The following is a 19,625-nucleotide window of genomic DNA, read 5'->3' as shown; positions in this document are numbered from 1 at the left end:
TCTGCCCTCAAAGGTCCAAGTAATGATAGAATAGGCTCTGTATTGGAGAAAATCCAGTCTGGTAAGCTGAAAGGATGGAAGTGTACAGAGAAGTTGCCAGGACTGGAAATGGGGAGAAATGGTGTAGGTGAAAAGCAACGAGAGCCTGAGCTCAGGTCTGGGAACTAGCTGGAGAGGTTACAGGACGTGTAAGAGAAAGTGAATTGAGCTCATTCCAATTCAGTTAATATTTAATGCCATCATTCAAGCTTGATAGCCCTTAATTCACACATTGTACTGATGGTGCCCCAGGGACTATTTTATTACTATGTTAAGAAGTCTCATAATTACACATCTTCTATTAAACTTCAGCCTCTGTGGTTTGGGCCCAGAGTGATGCTAAGGTGAAAGAAGCAAAGCATAGCAATCAGAATTGACTTCAAAACATTCCTTTTCTTGCATTTCTCAGAACCCATGAAAAAATCTAAATACATACACCATAGCAAAGTATATTAAAATTTCCTCTCCCGTCTGCTTCCATCACAGTCTGCAATTATTCTGAGGCGTAAATCCCCCAACCTCAATACCCGGCCCTGTGCAGTGATTTTTTTTTCTGTTCTCCATTTCCCTTCCTTCCTTGCTCCCTTTTTATTCCTTTATTATATAGGTTCACATGGACTCTGTCCAGCAAGGTAAATCTTTTTCAGGAAGGGGGATAGCAGAGCAAATTAGACTGGCACTGTGAGGAGTAAAGGTCATGCGTTGATAATTTCTGTCCCGCTACAATTCTCACTGTCAACTATTAGATATTTTTTCCCTCCAAACTAATCTTTCTTCCTAAGTACTCAAATATCACTTGTATGTTAATAGCTTAAAAATCTTTTATCTTGGGTGCCACCTGTGGCTCAAGGAGTAGGGAGCCAGCCCCATATACCAAAGGTGGTGGGTTCAAACCTGGCCCCAGCCAAAAACTGCAAAAAAAAGATAGAAAAAGCTTTTATCTTTAGCCCTGGCTTTACCTCGTCTAAAATTTTACCTACTGCTCAGATACTTCCACCTGGAATTCCGTTTCTGCACCACATTAAGCAACACATTAATCAGGCTAAGCTCGTTATCTTCTCTCTCAAACACGCTTCTCTTTTCTTTGTTTCCTACAGGCTAGTGAAATCACCATTCATATATTTGCCCAAGTTGAAAAGTTCACTGTCATCTTTGGGTTATTTTCTTGTCTCCTCAATTAGCAAGTATTTCCGATTTTAGTCTCAGCAATGTCTCTGGAATCTACGTTCTGTCCATTTGCACTGACACGGCCGCAGTCCAAGCCATTCAGCTTAAAGGCATTTCACACCTGCATTCTCTGTCTTACTGTCTCTAACTCCTCTTCTCTCTCATCCAGTGATTGCCATTCACGGACCTGTGACCAGCTGGATCAGTTCTCTAGGCAGTTCCTTGCTTTTGCTTGTTTGCTTTATTATGGGTCTCTAGGTTCTGCACATGGAAAAAAAAAACATTCTGATTCTATGGGGTGGGTATGAGGCCTGTGATTTTGAGAGGCATTGTGATATAGAGAAAGGAGCATGGGCTTTGCAGTCATTCTGAACTGGGAGTGCATTCTACCTTTATCATTTAACTAGATCTGTGGCCTCAGAAAGTGATTGAGCTCCTCTAAAAGTCTAATTTTCTAGTTAATAAAAATTAGCAACAATGATTCTTATCTCTCAGGAAAAGTATAGAAATTAAATGGGACAACATGTAAAATAACTGTATTGACAGTAGGCGCTCAATAAATATTAGTTTCCTTCCTTCTTTCCTTTTTTCCTACCGTTCTTCCTTCTTTCCTTCCTCCCTTGCATAATAATGGAATTTACAGGCTTAGCACCTATAGCACAGTGGTTACAGTGCCAGCCACATGACACCAAGGCTGGCGGCTTCAAAGGCGGTCTGGGCCAGCTAAATAACAAATGACAACTGCAAACAAAAAATAGTCAGGTGTTGTGGCGGGCGCCTATAGTCCCAACTACTTGGGAGGCTAAGGCAAGAGAATCACTTAAGCCCAAGAATTTGAGGTTGCTGTGAGCTGTGATGCCACAACACTCTACCGAGGGTGATGTAGTGACTCTGTCTCAAAAAAAAAAAAAGAATTTACATCTTCATATCTTCATCCATATTTTGCAAATGACTTTTGGGCTATTGGGTGATTAATATGTGGTTGGGGAGGGGGGTTTCTTCCTCCCCTTTCCTCCTCCTTGGTAGGGCACAAACCTGTTTAAATTAACAAGAGATGATAGCATGCTAATATATAGCAGATGCCCACAGTATGGGAGATGTAGTATGGAAGATCTGATCATTTTCAGGTAATGCACACAGAGAGAAGACCACTACTTAGTCCCCCTGCCTTTTTTCTCTTCATTCATTTGGAACTGGATGAAGAACTGGGAGACCAGAGTTTCCAACTCAGACCTATAGGGCCAGATAGGTAATGTAAATGAGAGACATAGCTGGGTGTAAAAAAACACAACTGTACTACAAGATCCATAGGAAATGGCATCTTTGAGAGTGCAGAAGGTGGTGATGAGGACTATGGCGAAATGGAGAGAGCAGACCCTGTTTAGAAGGAACAGCCACAACTCAGTTTCAGGTAGTAATAATTATTGTTATGCGGGAATATTGGTTCTTTATTTCCAGGTGTTTTCCATTTATACAGAGAATGCAGAAATGCAAACATAAAAAAAACTTTGATGTTTAATTCTTGGCAATTAAACCAAATTTTAAGATAATACTCCATGGGCTAATCAAAAAGGACTATGTCAGCAGGTTATAGGCCCTGGGCTAAAACAACCATGGAGCTGTGGGGTCACAAGTGAAAGAACATGATTAGTAGTCTCATGGGGAAGGAATGAGAAAGCTAAAGAAGTATGACAAATGAGCTGTCCTGAATCTCCAACTCCTGATAAAGTCTGAAATGGGTTGGAATGTAGGATCTGAATCTCAAATGAAGGACTGTTTAATGTGTGTGTACTTGGCCAACTTAAAATAAGACCATCGGAAGCAAGAATAACCCACCATGGCAATATACATACTGTGAGGTTTACATCGGTTTGTATTTTAACAACCAAAGTTGTTCCTTTTACTTTTACAAATAATATATCATCATCTGGTCCTTACCTAAATGTTACATGAAAAAAATATAATACATCTACATAAATAATAGAGCAAGGAAGGTTTCTAAATGCTTTAATTTTTCTTTCATGGCACACATATTTCCGCACCTCTCCTGCTCTTCTTGCTGGAAAAGAAGAGCTAGTGACGTAGTTGTTAATGTCATTTAAAAAATGTGCTTTGGTGTGTAGAAGTAATAATGTACTTCTTAGGTATGTTAATAATAAATTAAGGTTATAATAGATGCCACGATAGAGAAAATATTAGTCTAAGCCAAAACAAAAACAAAAAAACATTAGTTTGAAAGTAGAGAAGCTAGGGATATCAAAACTGGAAAAAGCTTAGCTCAGATAGCATTCTACTATATGCAATTTTTTGATGAGTAATATTCAATTATAAAATATAATGCTTTGCAGAGCACCTGACCTATAGTAGACATTTAGCAAATGTCTTGAATTTTATTACTTTTTAACACAGTAATTTTCCTCAGTAGTAACTTCTGTAAATCAGATAAAAATAGAAATTCATAAGAGAATTCAGTTTTGTTTCTTGTAAAAGGATATTTTCTAAAGGAAACAGTAGCAGCATTAGAGACAGAGGAAAGAAAGTGTGTAGATGTTCTAAAAAGTGATTCCAACTCAATTTATTCAGAGAAGAGTACTTTGACCCTGTCTATGTTTATAGTCCCTGCTGACAACATGCTATTAGCATCCTTGGCCTCATTCTATTCCTCTGTTTATTTTGGCTTTACAGAGAGTATGTCTCAAGTTATAGGAATCCCCATGGTTTCAGGTGCTGAATGTTTCTGCCCTTCTTTTGCTCATGCCAAGTGGTGTGTTTCTCTTTCAGAGCTGAAGAAAGGGAAGGCTTGGTCTCAGTGACTCCTTGCCTCTCACCTCACCTGGTCCTGGACTGCCTAGAGGCCTTTTTACAATCAAGTACTGATTAGCTGTTTTAGGTCCTTGTGTTTTGCAAAGCTCTTTTCTCCCACTGGGATATTATTAGGACATAGCCAGGCTAGAAAGGCTGTGGGAAGCTTTGGAGGTAGCAGGACAGGATCCAGAAAGGATTGCTTTAAGGAGAAGGGAGTTCTCTTTGCAGCCCCATACTTATTCCAGTCAGGAACCAAGGCTACACTTTCTTCTTTGGTTCTTTAGCCATTTTAGTTTTCCCAGTTGGGGCCAGGATACATATCATGAAAGAAACCAGCCTCAGGAGTGTCTTCTTACTTCCTTCTCATCTAAACTTCAGCTTCCAGGCATCGCACCGTAGTTTTGAGTGGACTCTTGGGCTCCTCTGGGTTTTTCTCATTTTTCTTGGATTCCTCATTTGGGTTGCTATCATCAGCCTTCTCCTCCTTTACTACTTTGGTTTCAATCATTTCCTTCTGCTGATTCTTGTTTGTAAAAGGGAAGGCCTTCCCATACCTTTAGGCATAAACATAAAATTAAAGTGAGAGACTTCTGTGAGGCACAAATAACAATAAATGCTTTGTCTGCCACAGCACATATTGGCACAGTGCACTGAGTATCCTTATTTCAGAGTGAAGCTAACACGGCCTGGTCAAGTACATTAACACAGCCCCCCCCTCATGGATTCCTGTAAATTGGACAGTACTTTCACAGGCCAGACTTTAGGCTGAACTCACAACTCTTCCGCCAAAAACAAGGAATGAAAAATCCAATGAAGTATATACATTTCTCCCAGATGTCATTTTTTTTTTTTTTATTTCTTGATTTTCAAAGGACAGCCACAGACCGATATCTGAAGGCTAGATGACATACATATGCTGAAATAGTAGGAAAGATTGGGTGGAAGGGGGAAGAGGTGAGAAGAGGGGGAAATTTACAGTATAAAAGGACTGCTATCTCCATTTTATTAAATGCCAATAACAACGCTAGAAAAACACAAGGTAGGAAGGTGACTAAGATTACAAGACTAGCAATGTGCCAGCAACCTCACCTTTTGACATAGCAAAATGCAAGACCAGCTGCCGCGCCAAAGAAGAGGAGAGCCAGCACCAGCAGAGTTGTGGGGACACCTGCAAGAAGCAGAGACGTGACCTGGGGGTCCTTCACGTGAGCATTGTGTGTGCTGCTTGTCTAGTGATCCAGGTGATGAAGACAACAGATAGTGCAACCCTTTGTGATGTTAAAACCCCCCTCCACCCCACCACCAGCCTCTTCGCTTCTTGCCTGTAGAATCCTAGGCCTTGCTGCTCAGGAGCTTTCTATTTTATAGGTTGCAGCATAAACATAAGTCATTTCCTCTCTGTGGCCCTGGGACCCAATCTAGTCAACAAGAGATGACTGGATAAAATCACAAGCATTGAAGGTATTTGAAAAAGAACTTCTGCATAATAACAGATAAGTATTGTGTTTTTTTAAGTCTTTAAGTTTATGGCTCGGCACCTGTAGCTCAGCGGCTGGGGCGTCAGCCACATATGCTGGGGCTAGTGGGTTTGAACCCGGCCTGGGCCTGTTAAACAGCAATGACAACTACAACAAGAAAATAGCCAGGCATTGTGGCAGGTGTCTGTAGTCCCAGCTACTTGGGAGGCTGAGGCAAGAGAATTGCTTAAGCCCAAGAGTTTGAGATTGCTGTGAGCTGTGACACCAGGGCACTCTATTGAGGGTGACATAGTGAAACTCTGTCTCAAAAAACAATACAAAAACAAAAGTCTTTGAGTTTATAATAGGAAAGCCCTTTTACACTCACGATTTTTAGTTTTATCACTAAGTCTCTTTATAGTCCTCAAGCTCTATGGCTTTGTGAAAGTTGAGTTTGCATTAAGAGTTTATTTATACCACATAGTTGGCAGGTCCTGAATGCACTGCCTGGAGACAGGCTAGATTCTGTGAATGATCTTAACATGTAAACACATGGACACACATAACACAGACACAGAAAGAATTTACCTCCAAACCCAGCAGCTTCATTCTTGAATGATGCTTTATTTGCAATTGATAATTCAGTTTCCATAGACACGGTGCTAGTTTCTGTATAAACTTCTGTGATGCAAATCAATTTTTTTCTCCGTGAAATAGAAGTAAAAGCTGGAGCATGAGTAGTAGTAGCCAGGGCAGGCGTCGTGGAGAGAGGGGATGATGCCGAGTTTGTACTGTCACTGGCGGAAAATTCTGTCACGTATGTGTCAGTCTGAGTGTTGAATATGGGATCTTTGGTGGTGATGCTTTCTGGAGAGCAAGAGTCAATCCGTGTATCTGTCAGGAGAGGAAAATTCGAATAGTAAGAGCCTGCTAACTGTTCTTCCTGCCTGTAGTCTTCCTACCCCCCACCTCTCACACTGCAGCCGGAATGGTCTCACCAAAATGCAGATTGAATCATGTCACTTCCTTCCATAGGCTGACTTAGTGACAGGCCACTGCTGCATTCTCCAGCTGACACCACCAGCCCCATCAGCTGTCATACTCTTATTGCTCCTGCCATACTGAAATTCCTTCCATTCCTTGATGGGCTTTCTCTCACCAAAACTTGTGCTATGATGTCGTCTTCACCTTTGGGACTTTTTACCCTCTCTATAGTTAGCTCACTCTGACTCATCTTTCAGGTCTCAGACCGACCGTCTTTTATCTCGAACAGACTTGTTGGCTAGACTGAGTCCCTACGTATAGTTCGTGGACCCCCTTAATCACAGTCCTCATGACACTGCTCCCCACTGGACTGTGAGGCTCCTGGAAGCAGGAACCCTGTCGGTCTTGGTCATCATGGTATGTGCAATGTGCTTGGCACATAGTACATTGCACAATGAATATGTAATGAATAAGGAAGGAAAAGTGAAAGAAAGGAAGGAGTAAAGAGGAAGACCAAATATACACACACGATGTCACTTTAGGACAAAGCTCGTGGGACCAGATTTTTCTGTTCTCATTTAAAAAAGGCAAGCAACAGGTGCCTGTAGTCCCAGCTACTTGGAAGGCGGAGGCAGGAGAATCGCTTGAGCCCAGGAGTTGGAGGTTGCTGTGAGCTGTGATGCCAGAGCACTCTACCCAGGGCGAGAGCTTGAAGCTCTGTCTCAAAAAAAAAAGGCAAGCAAAAGAAAAAAAGGGGGGAGGAACCAGTAATGCGATGGGGGTTTACTTTCCAATCTGTTGAATGTGGTAGAGAAGAAACTAACATTTGTTGAGCATCTTTCTCTGAGTCAACCATGACACTAGGTGTTTAAATAGATACTTCATTTAACAATTTTATCAAACCCTCATATACACAGGAGGACACTGATGTTCAGAGAAATTGAATAATTTGTCCAAAGTCACATACCTAGAAAATGACAGAGCCATGCAATATATTATAATATGAATTTGCATCTATTTTGAATCCCTACTTACTTGTGGCAGTGAGTAGCATAGGCTGGAATGTTAGCTATAAAGAAAAAGTTATTCCTTTAAGTTCATTCATTTTGAAAAACTAAGTTAAAGACCAATCAAGGTAATGGATATTACTGGTAAAACATTCTGGCTACACATGTATTGTCTGTTTTTATATTCGTTTTACTTTGAAAAGACCTCTATTCAAAAGACCTTGACCTTCTCTGCCTTAAATTTTAACTACATTTCCTATTTTTGAGCACATGTTTAATTCTTCCCTCAGAAAAATAAACATTTTTGAATATTAGGGGACAAACATACTAAGCTCAATAATTTAAAAAAAGGCATGTTTCCTGCTTCCAGGAGGACAGAAGCATTTTGATAAGAGCAGGTGGAGATCACTAGGAATATGGAGGAGAGGGAATATGGGCAAGGTATTGAGAATTAATAGGCTCATTCAATGACTATTTATGGAGTACCAGCTCTGTGCCAGGCACGGTTCTAGGTGCCAGGGACATGGTACAAACAGGACAAAGTCCCAGCCCTTAAAGGGTGTGTGCATGCTATTGTAAGGGCAGGGACAATTTAAAAAGGTAATAAACAGATAAGCCAGAAATTTAAGAGGAAAATAAATGTTGAAAAGAAAATTAAACAAGGTACAGATTAAAGTGGTAGAGGTGGAGAAATACTTTGGAGAGGTGATAAGAGACAGTCTCTTGGGGAGGTGATACCTGAGGCCTGAATGATTAAAAGTGGCCAGTCATTGGAGATCTAGGGCAAAATCAAATCTAGGAGTACAGAAAGTTCAAGAGCAGAAGTTGAATGAATTCAGCCCATTTGATGAATAAGAAGGCCAAATGACTAAAAGAGGGCAGTAGCTCATCTGGAAGAGGAAACAGAATATCCCAGTCAATAGGAATAGCACGATCCCAAAAATCCAGAAATTTCAAAGTGTAGTCCTGTAGTCATGTTCAAAGTGTAATTAAAAGTTTAGGGCAGAGAAGGTCAAGGATGATGTCTTTTTGAATAAAGGTCTTTTCAAAGTAAAATGGCAAGGAGCACAGTGTGGCTGGAATGTAGGGTGTGTATAATGGGTTTATGAAAAACTATAAGTGGGAGACGAGACTGGGAGCACAGGTTGGAGCCAGAGTGCCAAAAGTCATAATTGCCGTGTTAAATAATTCAGAATTTATTCTCTAGGAGAGGGAGTTTTCAACTGGGGTCCACAAATTTGCCAAATTATGTACAAAAGTTCTCATGCATATCCACTTTTATGTGCAAAAGTCTTCACCGTTTACATCATATTTTCAAATGGGAAGTCGTCGAGGCTGTGGAGCAGAGGATTGAAATAATTATCAGTGGAGAAGTGTGGAGGATGAAACACACGGGAGAAAGGACAGTCCAGGAGCAAACAAGGAGGTATGGCAACTACACAGAATAGGAAAATTCAGATGTACCCAGGATCCTAAAACTTAGGTCCCAGAGATCTTCTAGGGAGAAGTGATTCTCAACCCTGGCTGCATGTTACAATCATCTGACAAGCTCCTAAAAAGTACTGATGGGCTCGGCACCAGCCACATGCACCGAGGGTGGTGGGTTCAAACCCGGCCCGGCCTGCTAAACAACAATGACAACTGCAACAACAACAACAACAAAATAGCCAGGTGTTGTGGTGGGCGCCTGTATTCTCAGCTACTTGGGAGGCTGAGGCAAGAGAATTGCTTAAGCCCAAGAGTCAGAGGTTGCTGTGAGCAACCAGTCCTCTACTGAGGGCAACATCATAAGACTCTGTCTCCAAAAAAAAAAAAAATAATAACAACAAAATAAAAAGTATTGATGCCCAGGGCCCACCCCAGGCTTGTATGTTACTGATGTGCAGTCATCACCATGGCAGATGCTACGCTGAAATAGCATGGCTCAGTACAATTAGCTCAAGGTTTAAATCCTGACTCTGTCTCTTATTGATTGTGACCACAGACAGGGTGCACTCTAAGCATCAATTACTTCTCCTAAAGGTAGAAATGATACACAGGTGTCATTTTACTCAGGACTAGTGAGATAGTGTCTAGGGCCTCGTATAGTCTCTGGGTGTCATAGATAAGATCTGCAAGAATTTGTTCCCTTGGCCCTCAGTTTGTACATGTGGCCTCCCATGGTAGAGGGAGCAACAGTAATCTGGCCCTGTGGTCCCTCATGGTTGAGGGCATAGTGTAGACCCCTGGAAGTGTTAGGCCTGGTTCTTCTTCCCTTCTAAACTATAAACACAATTTCTCTAGAATGTGCTGAGTGCTCTGATAGATATTAAACATGGAGTGTGGTTGGAATCCAAGAGGCTAGCTAGGCTTAGGGAGTATGGAAAGACTTCTGAAGAAGATGTAGCTTGAGCTTTATCATAGCTCACTCTAACTTCCAACTCCTGGGCTCAGGCGATCCTCCCACCTCAACCTCTCAAATAGCTGGGACTATAGGTGCACACCACTACTCCTGGCTAATTTTGAAAGTTTTGGTAGAGATTAGACTTTGCTATGTTGCCCAAGCTCGTCTTGAACTCCTGGCCTCAAGTGATCTCCTTCGTTGGCCTCCCAAGTCCTGGGTTTATAGGTGTGAGCCACAGTGCTTGGCCTTGAGATTTGAATAAAGTATAGGTGATGAAGAGGGTGGGCCTTGTGGCAGAGGGAACAGTCAAAACAAATGGTGTGTGCAGAGCATTAACAGCATTTTGGGCTGGTCCCCATACCTCACAAAGATTGCAAGAAAAATTAAAGTTAGGATTAGGGGTGGCATTAACTCTGATCCCCAAACCTTGCAAAGATAGTAATAAGAAAAACAATTAGGGTAAGGTTTAGGATCATAGTAAGGGTAACTCTGATACTCAAACTTCACAAGACAGTAATTGGAAAGTACAAAAACAAAAAAATTAGGGTAAGTAGCCTAGAATTAGCATTGGGATGAAGGTTAGGGAACACTGACTCTCACCAAGATGCTAACACACACACTTACACATACATTTTGAACTTCTAGGCTTCTATCCTGATGATAAATCTCCATGGATATGAAACAACATATGTTCAAAGTTATGTACCTCAGCACTCTTCAGAAGAGAAAAAGATTGAAAATAGCCCAAAAGTCCTTCAATAGAAGACTGGTTGAATAAAACATGATATAGCCACTCAATGGAGTACCATACAGCTGTTAAAAATGAAACAAGTCTTTATGAACTGACATCAAGTAATTTCTAGAATGTAAGTGGAAAAAAACGTGTGTAGCTGTGTATATGACATGCTAGTTTTTGTAAGAAGTCAAAATAAGATAACACACAGACACACACCCTTTTATATACAAAGCAACACACAGGGATAAACCAGAAATGAGTGAAAACAATGGGTGGAAACAGAGCAGAGGGGATGGGAGTAAGACTTCTTTTAAGAAAGTATATGTATTTTGGACCATTGAACCATGTAAATTTTTTAACTATTCAAAAAGATAAAAATAGGACAAAAGTCAACCCCTAAAATCGATCATAAACAGAAGCAAATAAACCTAAATTATTTCAATAATTATATAATATTTATTGAAATAAATAAATAAATATTTATTTATATTATTTATTATTTTATATTATATATTATTATTATGTATTTATATTATTTATATTATATATTTATTATATAATTATTTATTATTTATTTATTTATATTATAGTTACAACTATACAGAGTAGCATAACTTTTAAAGTCACTTTTGCTCATAATTCTCTGACTGTACTTAGAGGGATATCTTTTAAGGACTAAAAGATATGCAAATAACTCTCAAATCTCACTCAGTAGGTTTATTATTCCTATTAATGTTGGTTTTGTAATTTTGAAACTGTTCTAGAATAAGAACATATATTATTATTTATTATGAACTAAGACTTTCAATATGAGAGAAGAGATACATGGATAGAACAAAGTAAACTAAGAAAAAAGCTTGAATTGTTAAATTTGAGTTGAAATGTCAATATAAACTCATATACATATATGCATATAATTTATTATCTGTCTACTGAAAAGGACTGAAAAGCAATAAAAACTCCAGTAGTAATGAAACAAGTTGCATCCAAATCTTGGTTTCTAATTAACATTTCCCATTAAAAAGAACCAGGGCATTCCTTGGGGAAATAAGTGTTTGATTCCACATCTGGGACAGAGAAAGAATAGAGTGAGTCTGGAACATGTGATTGTGCCAGGAAGCAAAGGAATTACCCAAATCACCCTCACATAGAATAACTGATTCCAGTAGGGATCATCAACAGCTGGTTAAATGATTAGGTAACAGGTTGTTAGAGGGCAGAATATTGCATGGTGTGAAACTATCACATTAAAGATTACCTACTAATTGCAAAGGGGAAGACATGTTATAGTTTTATTAGAGAGATTGGACAGTCACCACCTTAATCAAATAATCAAAGTTACCACGACTAATAGTGAGGCCTGTTGACATTAAGTGCCTTTTGTTGTGATGTGATCCAAAGTGCACAATATCATCTACAGAACATTTTTTGCCAAAAATAGTGAACATGAGACTGATCAACTTTAAGTATGCAGGAAATACAGATAGATGATGGGAGTACAAGTTAAATGAAACCACAAGGAAACAGACATCCAAGACCTCTCTCCTGGCTCTTTTTTGTTTAGTCCAGAGGGCCGGGTATCATAGCATCACACTGACAGCTGGTGGGAAGCCTGGGCAGTTAAAAGGTAAGGTCATTTGATGCATGGGCTGGCTGTGAGGTAAGCAGGTGTGTAAATCACCAATTCCCGGCCAAAGATGGCAGGGCAAAGAGGCAGAGAAGGATGGGGAGTGGTGAAAACATTGAAGAAGCCCTATGTTCCAGTCTTGACTCTGCCACTAGCTGACCGAAGGACTTTGAGCAAGCCAAAACCCCATTCTGAACTGTAAGTGTTTCATCTGTGAAGTGAGAGCACTGGACCAACTTATCTCTAAGGGCCTTTTCTATGCAGAAGCCTGCTGGTTCAGAGGACTGCTTGGATCCTATACTGTCTTTCTGGGATAGTCTTTGCTAACGTTGGCTAGTGCACATTTATCTCTTGGATCTTAGAGAATGATTTTGAAATCTACTCTGTGCATGACTGCTTAGCTGCCTAACCTTGAGGAGGTCAGATATATGAATATGTATGAAGGGTAATGAATCAGACAGGGTTCTCAGACAAACTGAGAACAAGTGAGTATTCAGTAAAAGAAAAACATTCTGAGAGATTACTTAGATAAAGCACATGTGCTAAGTCAGCCTACCTCTCTAAGCAAGGTTAACAAGACGATTGCATGACTGTGAGTAAATTAGTTCTACTCTGGGCTTCAATCCCTTCCTTCATAAAACGCAGACTGGGTCTTGTTCTAAAAAATGTAGCATCTGAATTTCCTCTCCTAAAGAGGAATGTGAGACAGAGAAAAGAGCATGGTTTCAGATTAAGATCTTTAGAGGTTTAAACTTAGAGCAGTGGTTCTCAACGTTCCTAATGCCATGGCCCTTTAATACAGTTCCTGTGGGTCGCAACCCACAGGTTGAGAACCGCTTCTTTAGAGTAACGAGACTTTAGGGAAATGTACTTATATCCTCTGAGCTAAGTTCTTTATCTGCAAAATGGGGATTGTAAAGCATATGTCTTGGAAAAATTAAGTTTCATTGAGAAAACCTAATATAGTCAGCCCTCCATATCTGGGGGTTCCATATAGTTGGATTCATCCAACTGCATATTGAACATATTTGAAAAAATACAATAAAAAAGAATATAAACAAACAATAGAGTATAGTAACCATTTACATGGTACTTACATTGTATTATGTATTATAAGTAAGAGAGAGACAATTTAAAGTATACAGGAGGATATGTACAGGTTACATGGAAATATAAACACCATTTTATATCAGGGGCCTGAGCATCCCCAGACTTTGGTACCAAGAGGGTCCTGGAACCAATAGTCCATGGATACCAAGGGATGATTGTATATCTTTTTGTCTGTAGTGGATGTATTACATGCATTTGTACATTAGTTTGCTTTCTTTCTTCCTGATTATCTTACAGGATTTGGGTTGGTGTGGTAGTAATTGAGCCTCCTGAATGCCCTCTTCTTGGTTTGCCATTCATATTTTTCCTGACATTTTCCCGAGTGGCACATTGCCACCTCCAGCCTGGTCAGAAAGACAGTCTTGGGAGAATCAGATGACCATTGCTGTGATTGCTTATGCTGTTACTCAGGTTACAGAGCTAGAAATACCCAGAGGAAACATGCCATGTGGAAAGGGTGCAGATCTCACTTACCAGATGAGTTGTGACAATAGGCCCCGAACTTTTGGCTGACTGTAGCTCTCCAAATTAGAACACCCACCCCATTCTTCCCGCACTTGGGGTTTGCATGAATCCGAGGGATGACCGAGAATCTATCTTCTACCCATCCATAACTGTGAAAAAAAATACAACCTACTTGAACAGACCTAGGATTAGAAGGCATCATCTCTACTGCTGAACAAGAACACAGAGTCAAAAGGGCTCCAGCAGGGCTAGGGAATCCGGCTGTTTCTCACCTGCAGGTCTCAAAGCCAGCATTCCGTGCTGCTTCAACTTGGTTTTTGCTGGCCAAAGTTAGCCCCAGCAGCCTACAGGCCTCCTTGGCTTCTGCGAAATTCAGTGGCTGGTTTCCCTTTTTGTTCACAAGGGCGATCCCTACAATTCTGCATGGTGACAAGATGGAAATCTCTGCAAAAAAAAATCACGTGGGTCTTCAGTTTGCTGCTGTCCTTGTTCCAGTGCTTACTGTCTCCTTCCTAATAGAGCATTATCATCTAGATACAGCAGTGAGGTCTGAGTGGGCTTGAGTCTGTGTTGCCCATGTTGGTCTCAAACTCCACATATTCCCCATAAGGACAGCCTGTTAGGTTAGAAGGATGCTTGCTCTGATCCAAGCTGTAAATCTCATCCAATAGAGTCCATCTTATCCCACTGCATTAAGGTACCCTGTTCATCATGGGGAGCTTTGAGTACACGTTTCTGGGGTGGAGTCTAGACAGTACAGTTGCTGAAAACTTTTTTGAAGTCTGTAAAATGAAGTATCTGAGACTTTGAGAAAGGTAGAATTCAGGGCTCCAGTTAATAGTTTAACTCCAACCCAGTGTGGTTTGGGGATATCACTATGTCTGAGATTGGCTGAAATGTTAAGAGTGCTCTTAGTTTCAGCTCTTCCCTGACCAGTAGGGGGCAGGCTTACTCAGAAGTTACTGGAGGCAGTAAAACTTAGATGACAGAAAACTTAAACAAAGTAAGTAGACTTAGGGGTCAGACCTGGGCTTCTATGTTGCTTATTAACTCTGATTGTAGGCTTGATACTTCATCTCTTTGAGCCTCAGTTTCCTTGTTTATAAAATGGAGAGAATAACCATAGTGAAACTCAATGAGTAAATTATAATAAAAATGCTTGGCATGGTGCCATACAAAGTCAGTGTTTAGTAAATCATATGTAACATAGCATCATCGTTATTGTTAAGGCATTTTAGTTTTAGTCTGCTAATGACTGATTTTTCTAGGGATTTCTTTTGACCCCTTTCCTCTGGGTTCTTGGATGTATAGACTTGTTCAAAATTGCCAGGTTGCATGGTATTTAAGTACTAGGCTTCATCCATAAAAGTCCATAAAAGGCTATTTAAATCTTCCAAGTGATTGCTTATATGCAGGGCTGTGTTTTGGATGCCCAGTCAGATGCTTTGACCACTTTCTAAGTTGGCATTTAAAGGGAATTTCCTTTTGCAAATACTGAGGGAGCATTTCCCAGAGTCTTCCATGTGCCCTTGTGTTCTGGAGCAGGGGTTGGGGGGAGAGATGTGTGCATGATGTATGGTATTTGTGGATGGCCTGGTGTGGTTCCAGATCCTGCTCTCACCAAGAGATATGAGGGTCAACACCCCAATATTAGTGTTTGCAATTGGGTGACAGAGCAGCCTGTTATGACAGTAGATACTGATACTAATATCTATACCAAGACCGATATTGATATTAATATCAGTTTTTTTGTTTTATTTTATTTATTATTAAATCATAGCTGTGTACATTAATGCAATCATGGGGCACCATACACTGGTTTTATATACCATTTGACATATTTTCTTTCTTTCTTTTTTTTTTTAATTGTTGGGGATTCATTGAGGGTACAATAAGCCAGGTTACACTGATTGCATTTGTTAGGTAAAGTCCCTCTTGCAATCATGTCTTGCCCCCGAAGTTGTGGCACACACCAAGGACCTGCCTCCCTCCCTCTTTCCCTCTCACTGCTTTTCCTCCCCCCCATAACCTTAATTGTCATTAATTGTCCTCATATCAAAATTGAGTACATAGGATTAATATCAGTTTTAATTTCAACACTTATCATCTCTTGTTGTTATTCTCTGCCACACCTTCTTTAAAGAGAAAACTGAGGCGCAGGAAGATTAAGTAACTTTCCCAAGCTCAAGGACACAGAGCAACCAAGTGGCAGACTGGGGACACAAACACAATTATGCCTGACTCAAAAACCCCAGTTCTTGATTTTTTTTTTTAATTTTTTTTTTTTTTTCTGTTGAGACAGAGTCTCACTTGGTCACCCTCAGTAAAGTACTATGGCATCATAGCTCACAGCAACCTTAAACTCTTGGGCTCAAGCAATCTTCTTACCTCAGCCTCCCAAGTAGCTGGGGACTACAGGTGCCCGCTGCAATGCCCAGCTGTTTTTGGAGATAGGCTCTCACTGTCCAACTCCTGAGCCCAGGCTGATCTCAAATTCCTGAGTTCAAATGATCCTCCCGCCTCAGCCTCCCAAGTAGTTGGAACTGTAGACGTGTGTGTGTTGCTGTACCCAGCTGTATGACACTGTTCTGTCTTCCCCTGTGCTACAGGGGACTGAACACACACACTTGTACACCTAGGCTCCTTTATCTCATGAGCTTTCTCTTGCTCACATCTCTCATGGCTGCTGCATTGGAAATTGACTTGAGAAGGTTTATTTACTACCCTATAAATTGGTCTGCTATTCTCTCATCATACTTCATTTTTACTCTAAATATTATTATTATGCTAGACTTATTCTTGGTGAATAGGCCTAGTTTTCAATATTTTTTTCTATTATTAACTGGCTGTTGGGATGTTGGGCAAGTAGCATTCTCATCTGTAAAATGGGGATCGCTTTATCTTCTTGACATGATTTTTTTGGTCAGAATTACATTAGATAACTTGTACCTAGAAGAGACTGGGTGCAGTAAGAAGTTGGCAAATATTATTTTATGCTTTCCTATTTCATTTAGGGATAAAAGGAGGAAGCTGGGATCCAAGGAGTACTTTAGTAACCCTTTTCTTAAGATGTCTTAGCAAACAGCAAGCATAGTAGAAATAGTATATGCTTAGGAATCGTATCTATGTTTATAATACCAGATAATAGTATATGCTGAGGAATCATTTCTGTGTATATAATACCAGATAATAGTATATGCTTAGGAATCATATCTATGTTTATAATACCAGATAATAGTATATGCTGAGGAATCATTTCTGTATATATAATACTAGATAATAGTATATGCTGAGGAATCAGAGCTGAATTTAAACCCAAGTTTTGTTATTTGCTAACTACAAGACATTGGGCAAGTCACTTGGCCTCACTGAGCCTATTTTTTCATCTATAAAGTGAGTGTCTTCTTGAAAGGATTAAATGAAATTGTGTATGTACACCTAACTCGGAATCTCTGTATCATTGACCCTCAAAAATAGCTCCCATCCCCATTCACTCACCTTCATCAGCCATCTTATTCCACAATCATAGTTATGATAACTTTTGGCTGTTTCTAAAAATTTAATTTTTGCCATTATTGAGGATGGTCCAATGAGTGTGATGGAGTAATTGTCAAAGAAGAATTTCCAAACTAGTGCAAATAATGGCAGCATTGTGGGGAAAAGTAAATAATTTCCCCAGAGGATTTCAAAGAAGATGAAACTTATTTGAAAGTAACAGTTCTGGTATTTGAAAAAACTCAGTCATATAACTCTAACCTTCCTATATGACAATATATGAATGAAGTCTAGGTATCTGTTTCCAAAATATTTTATATCTTAGGGTATATTCCAGTATAAAGACATATAATTTTCCTTTGAAAGTGCTCAGATTTTCATTTGCTCACATCTGCAGTGAGTGATTTGTGTCTACAATTTTTTTTTGTCTAGAGTGCAGAATTAGGTTTACATTTAGGCATCTCAAAAACCCCAAAGTCACTTTAAGTCATTCCTTTGGTAGGGAGCTGATGGCTTAATTTTTAAACTTATATTTTCACAGATTCTTTTCAGTTATTTTACTATTTTGTGATCTACTGCATATTAAAAAGTTGCATTCCATATATAGTACAGTAAAATTAAAATCAAAACAACTATGCTGACAATCCCCCAAACAAAAAAGTAGGCCAACATTTATTCATAGTTATTATTATTCCCAGCCTTAGTGATTACTTTAAATTATTTACAAACATGGTTTCCTTCTTCAATGAAGCATTTTAAAAAACAAATGATTTCGGCGGCGCCTGTGGCTCAGTGAGTAGGGTGCCGGCCCCATATGCCGAGGGTGGCGGGTTCAAACCCAGCCCCGGCCAAACTGCAACAACAAAAATATAGCCGGGTGTTGTGCCAGGCGCCTGTAGTCCCAGCTGCTCGGGAGGCTGAGGCAAGAGAATCGCGCAAGCCCAAGAGTAAGAGGTTGCTGTGAGCCGTGTGACGCCGCGGCACTCTACCCGAGGGCGGTACAGTGAGACTCTGTCTCTACAAAAACAAAACAAAACAAACAAACAAAAAACAAATGATTTCTCTTCAATGTTTTATTTCAAGATATTCTCATTAAAAATATTCCATAATCAAAAATAAAAGTCAAATAAAAGACCCAAATAAAGGTAAGTGTAAAATCATTTTGGTGAAGTTGACAATATGGTGAAACTATTTCTGGCAGAGTAGTTCTACCAATTAGACCTATTGGCATTGAGAGTCATACTCATTCCTAGCAACCATAGTCAAGGGCTCAGCAGGCTTAGGAAAGTTTGCAAGATCTTGCCTTACCTCATCAGTTTGGAAATCTGGTAAGACACCTACCTTCTACACGGAGAGAGCCTTGGACCAGGAGCCTTGTGGTCCAGATGGAAGCAAGAAGCAACACCAGGCTGAGGCCCTTGGCCATTGTGCCAACCTCTTAGAGCCAGAGAGGTGCCCCAAATGGCCACTGGCAGTATGGGAGGCAGATGCTCTATCTCTGATTTGGATGGAGAGTTCTGGAAATATGTTGAGGCTCACACTGCTCCACTTCACAACTGAGACATCCGGATTTCCCTGCTTTCAAGCTTCTGACTTGTGAAGGTCACTAGGGGAAATGAGTGACGTCCCTTGAACGGCCAGGCTGTACTTTGTGGATGGACTTCTGGAAAATTTAGCTAATGCTGACTCAGAAAGCACACAAATGAGGAAGACAGATAGCAGTTTTCCCAGTGCCCATATTCTCTGCCCCCCACCCCACCCCCCGGCTCAGTTCTCACACCATTCATTCATTGTTATTGCCAGTGGAGCTCATTCATTTATATATTCCTAGAAATGTTTCTAAAGGAGGTTAAGCATAGACTCTGCTGCTTTTCTTCCCCCACCCCCTGCTGCCTTGTGGTTTGTGGGGTATGATGCTGAAGCTCATGAATAAATGCTCATTTTAAATAGCAAGTCCAGAACCCTCATACCTTCCCTTGGGTCTTCTTTTAGGCATTTGAAATCTCTGCACCACTACAGGTGATTCTTTTTTCTTTTCTTTCTTTTTTTTTTTTTTAGTTGAGACAGAGTCTCACTTTGTTGCCCTCTGTAGGGTTCTGTGGCATCATAGCTCACAGCAAACTCAAACTCTTGGGCTTAAGTGATCAGCCTCCCTAGTAGCTGGGACTATAGGCGCCCACCACAATGCCCAGCTACTTTTTTTTTTTTTTTTTTGCTTAGCAGGCCCGAGCCACCAGCCCTGGTGCATGTGGCCGGTGCCCTAATCACTGAGCTATGAGCACCTAGCCAGGTGATTCTCTTTTCAAAGAAACCAGGCACATATAAAAATTCATATTTACAAAACACAACT

The 19,625-nt window shown here is 40.3% G+C and overlaps 1 protein-coding gene across 1 annotated transcript; it reads right to left on the bottom strand.

Annotated features, from left to right (window-relative positions):
* Positions 1 to 3,217: 3,217 nt before the first annotated feature.
* LYVE1 (lymphatic vessel endothelial hyaluronan receptor 1) lies at positions 3,218 to 18,979 on the bottom strand. Its single transcript, XM_053562474.1, has 6 exons — positions 18,617 to 18,979; positions 14,053 to 14,224; positions 13,790 to 13,929; positions 6,057 to 6,362; positions 5,101 to 5,179; positions 3,218 to 4,565 (listed from the first exon to the last, which is right to left on the bottom strand). Exons 1-6 carry the CDS (start codon positions 18,699 to 18,701, stop codon positions 4,379 to 4,381), a joined length of 969 nt encoding a protein of 322 aa, XP_053418449.1. The 5' UTR covers positions 18,702 to 18,979; the 3' UTR covers positions 3,218 to 4,378.
* Between the last annotated feature and the right edge of the window lie 646 nt (positions 18,980 to 19,625).

Source organism: Nycticebus coucang, chromosome 14 (assembly GCF_027406575.1).
Source record: "Nycticebus coucang isolate mNycCou1 chromosome 14, mNycCou1.pri, whole genome shotgun sequence".
In the NCBI taxonomy this organism is placed as follows: Eukaryota; Metazoa; Chordata; class Mammalia; order Primates; family Lorisidae; genus Nycticebus; species Nycticebus coucang.
The sequence above is the reverse complement of the archived record's forward strand: the minus strand, read 5'-3'. Positions and strand labels throughout refer to the sequence as shown.

What these genes read in the sequence shown, in the direction of transcription:
- LYVE1 (XM_053562474.1), bottom strand. Translation starts at nt 18,701, where the DNA reads ATGGCCAAGGGCCTCAGCCTGGTGTTGCTTCTTGCTTCCATCTGGACC. An exon ending in CTATTGTCACAACTCATCTG is followed by an intron (nt 6,363 to 13,789) that starts GTAAGTGAGATC and finishes CTCTCCTGACAG; the next exon opens with ATACACGGATTGACTCTTGC. An exon ending in GCATTTTGCTATGTCAAAAG is followed by an intron (nt 4,566 to 5,100) that starts GTGAGGTTGCTG and finishes TTATGCCTAAAG; the next exon opens with GTATGGGAAGGCCTTCCCTT.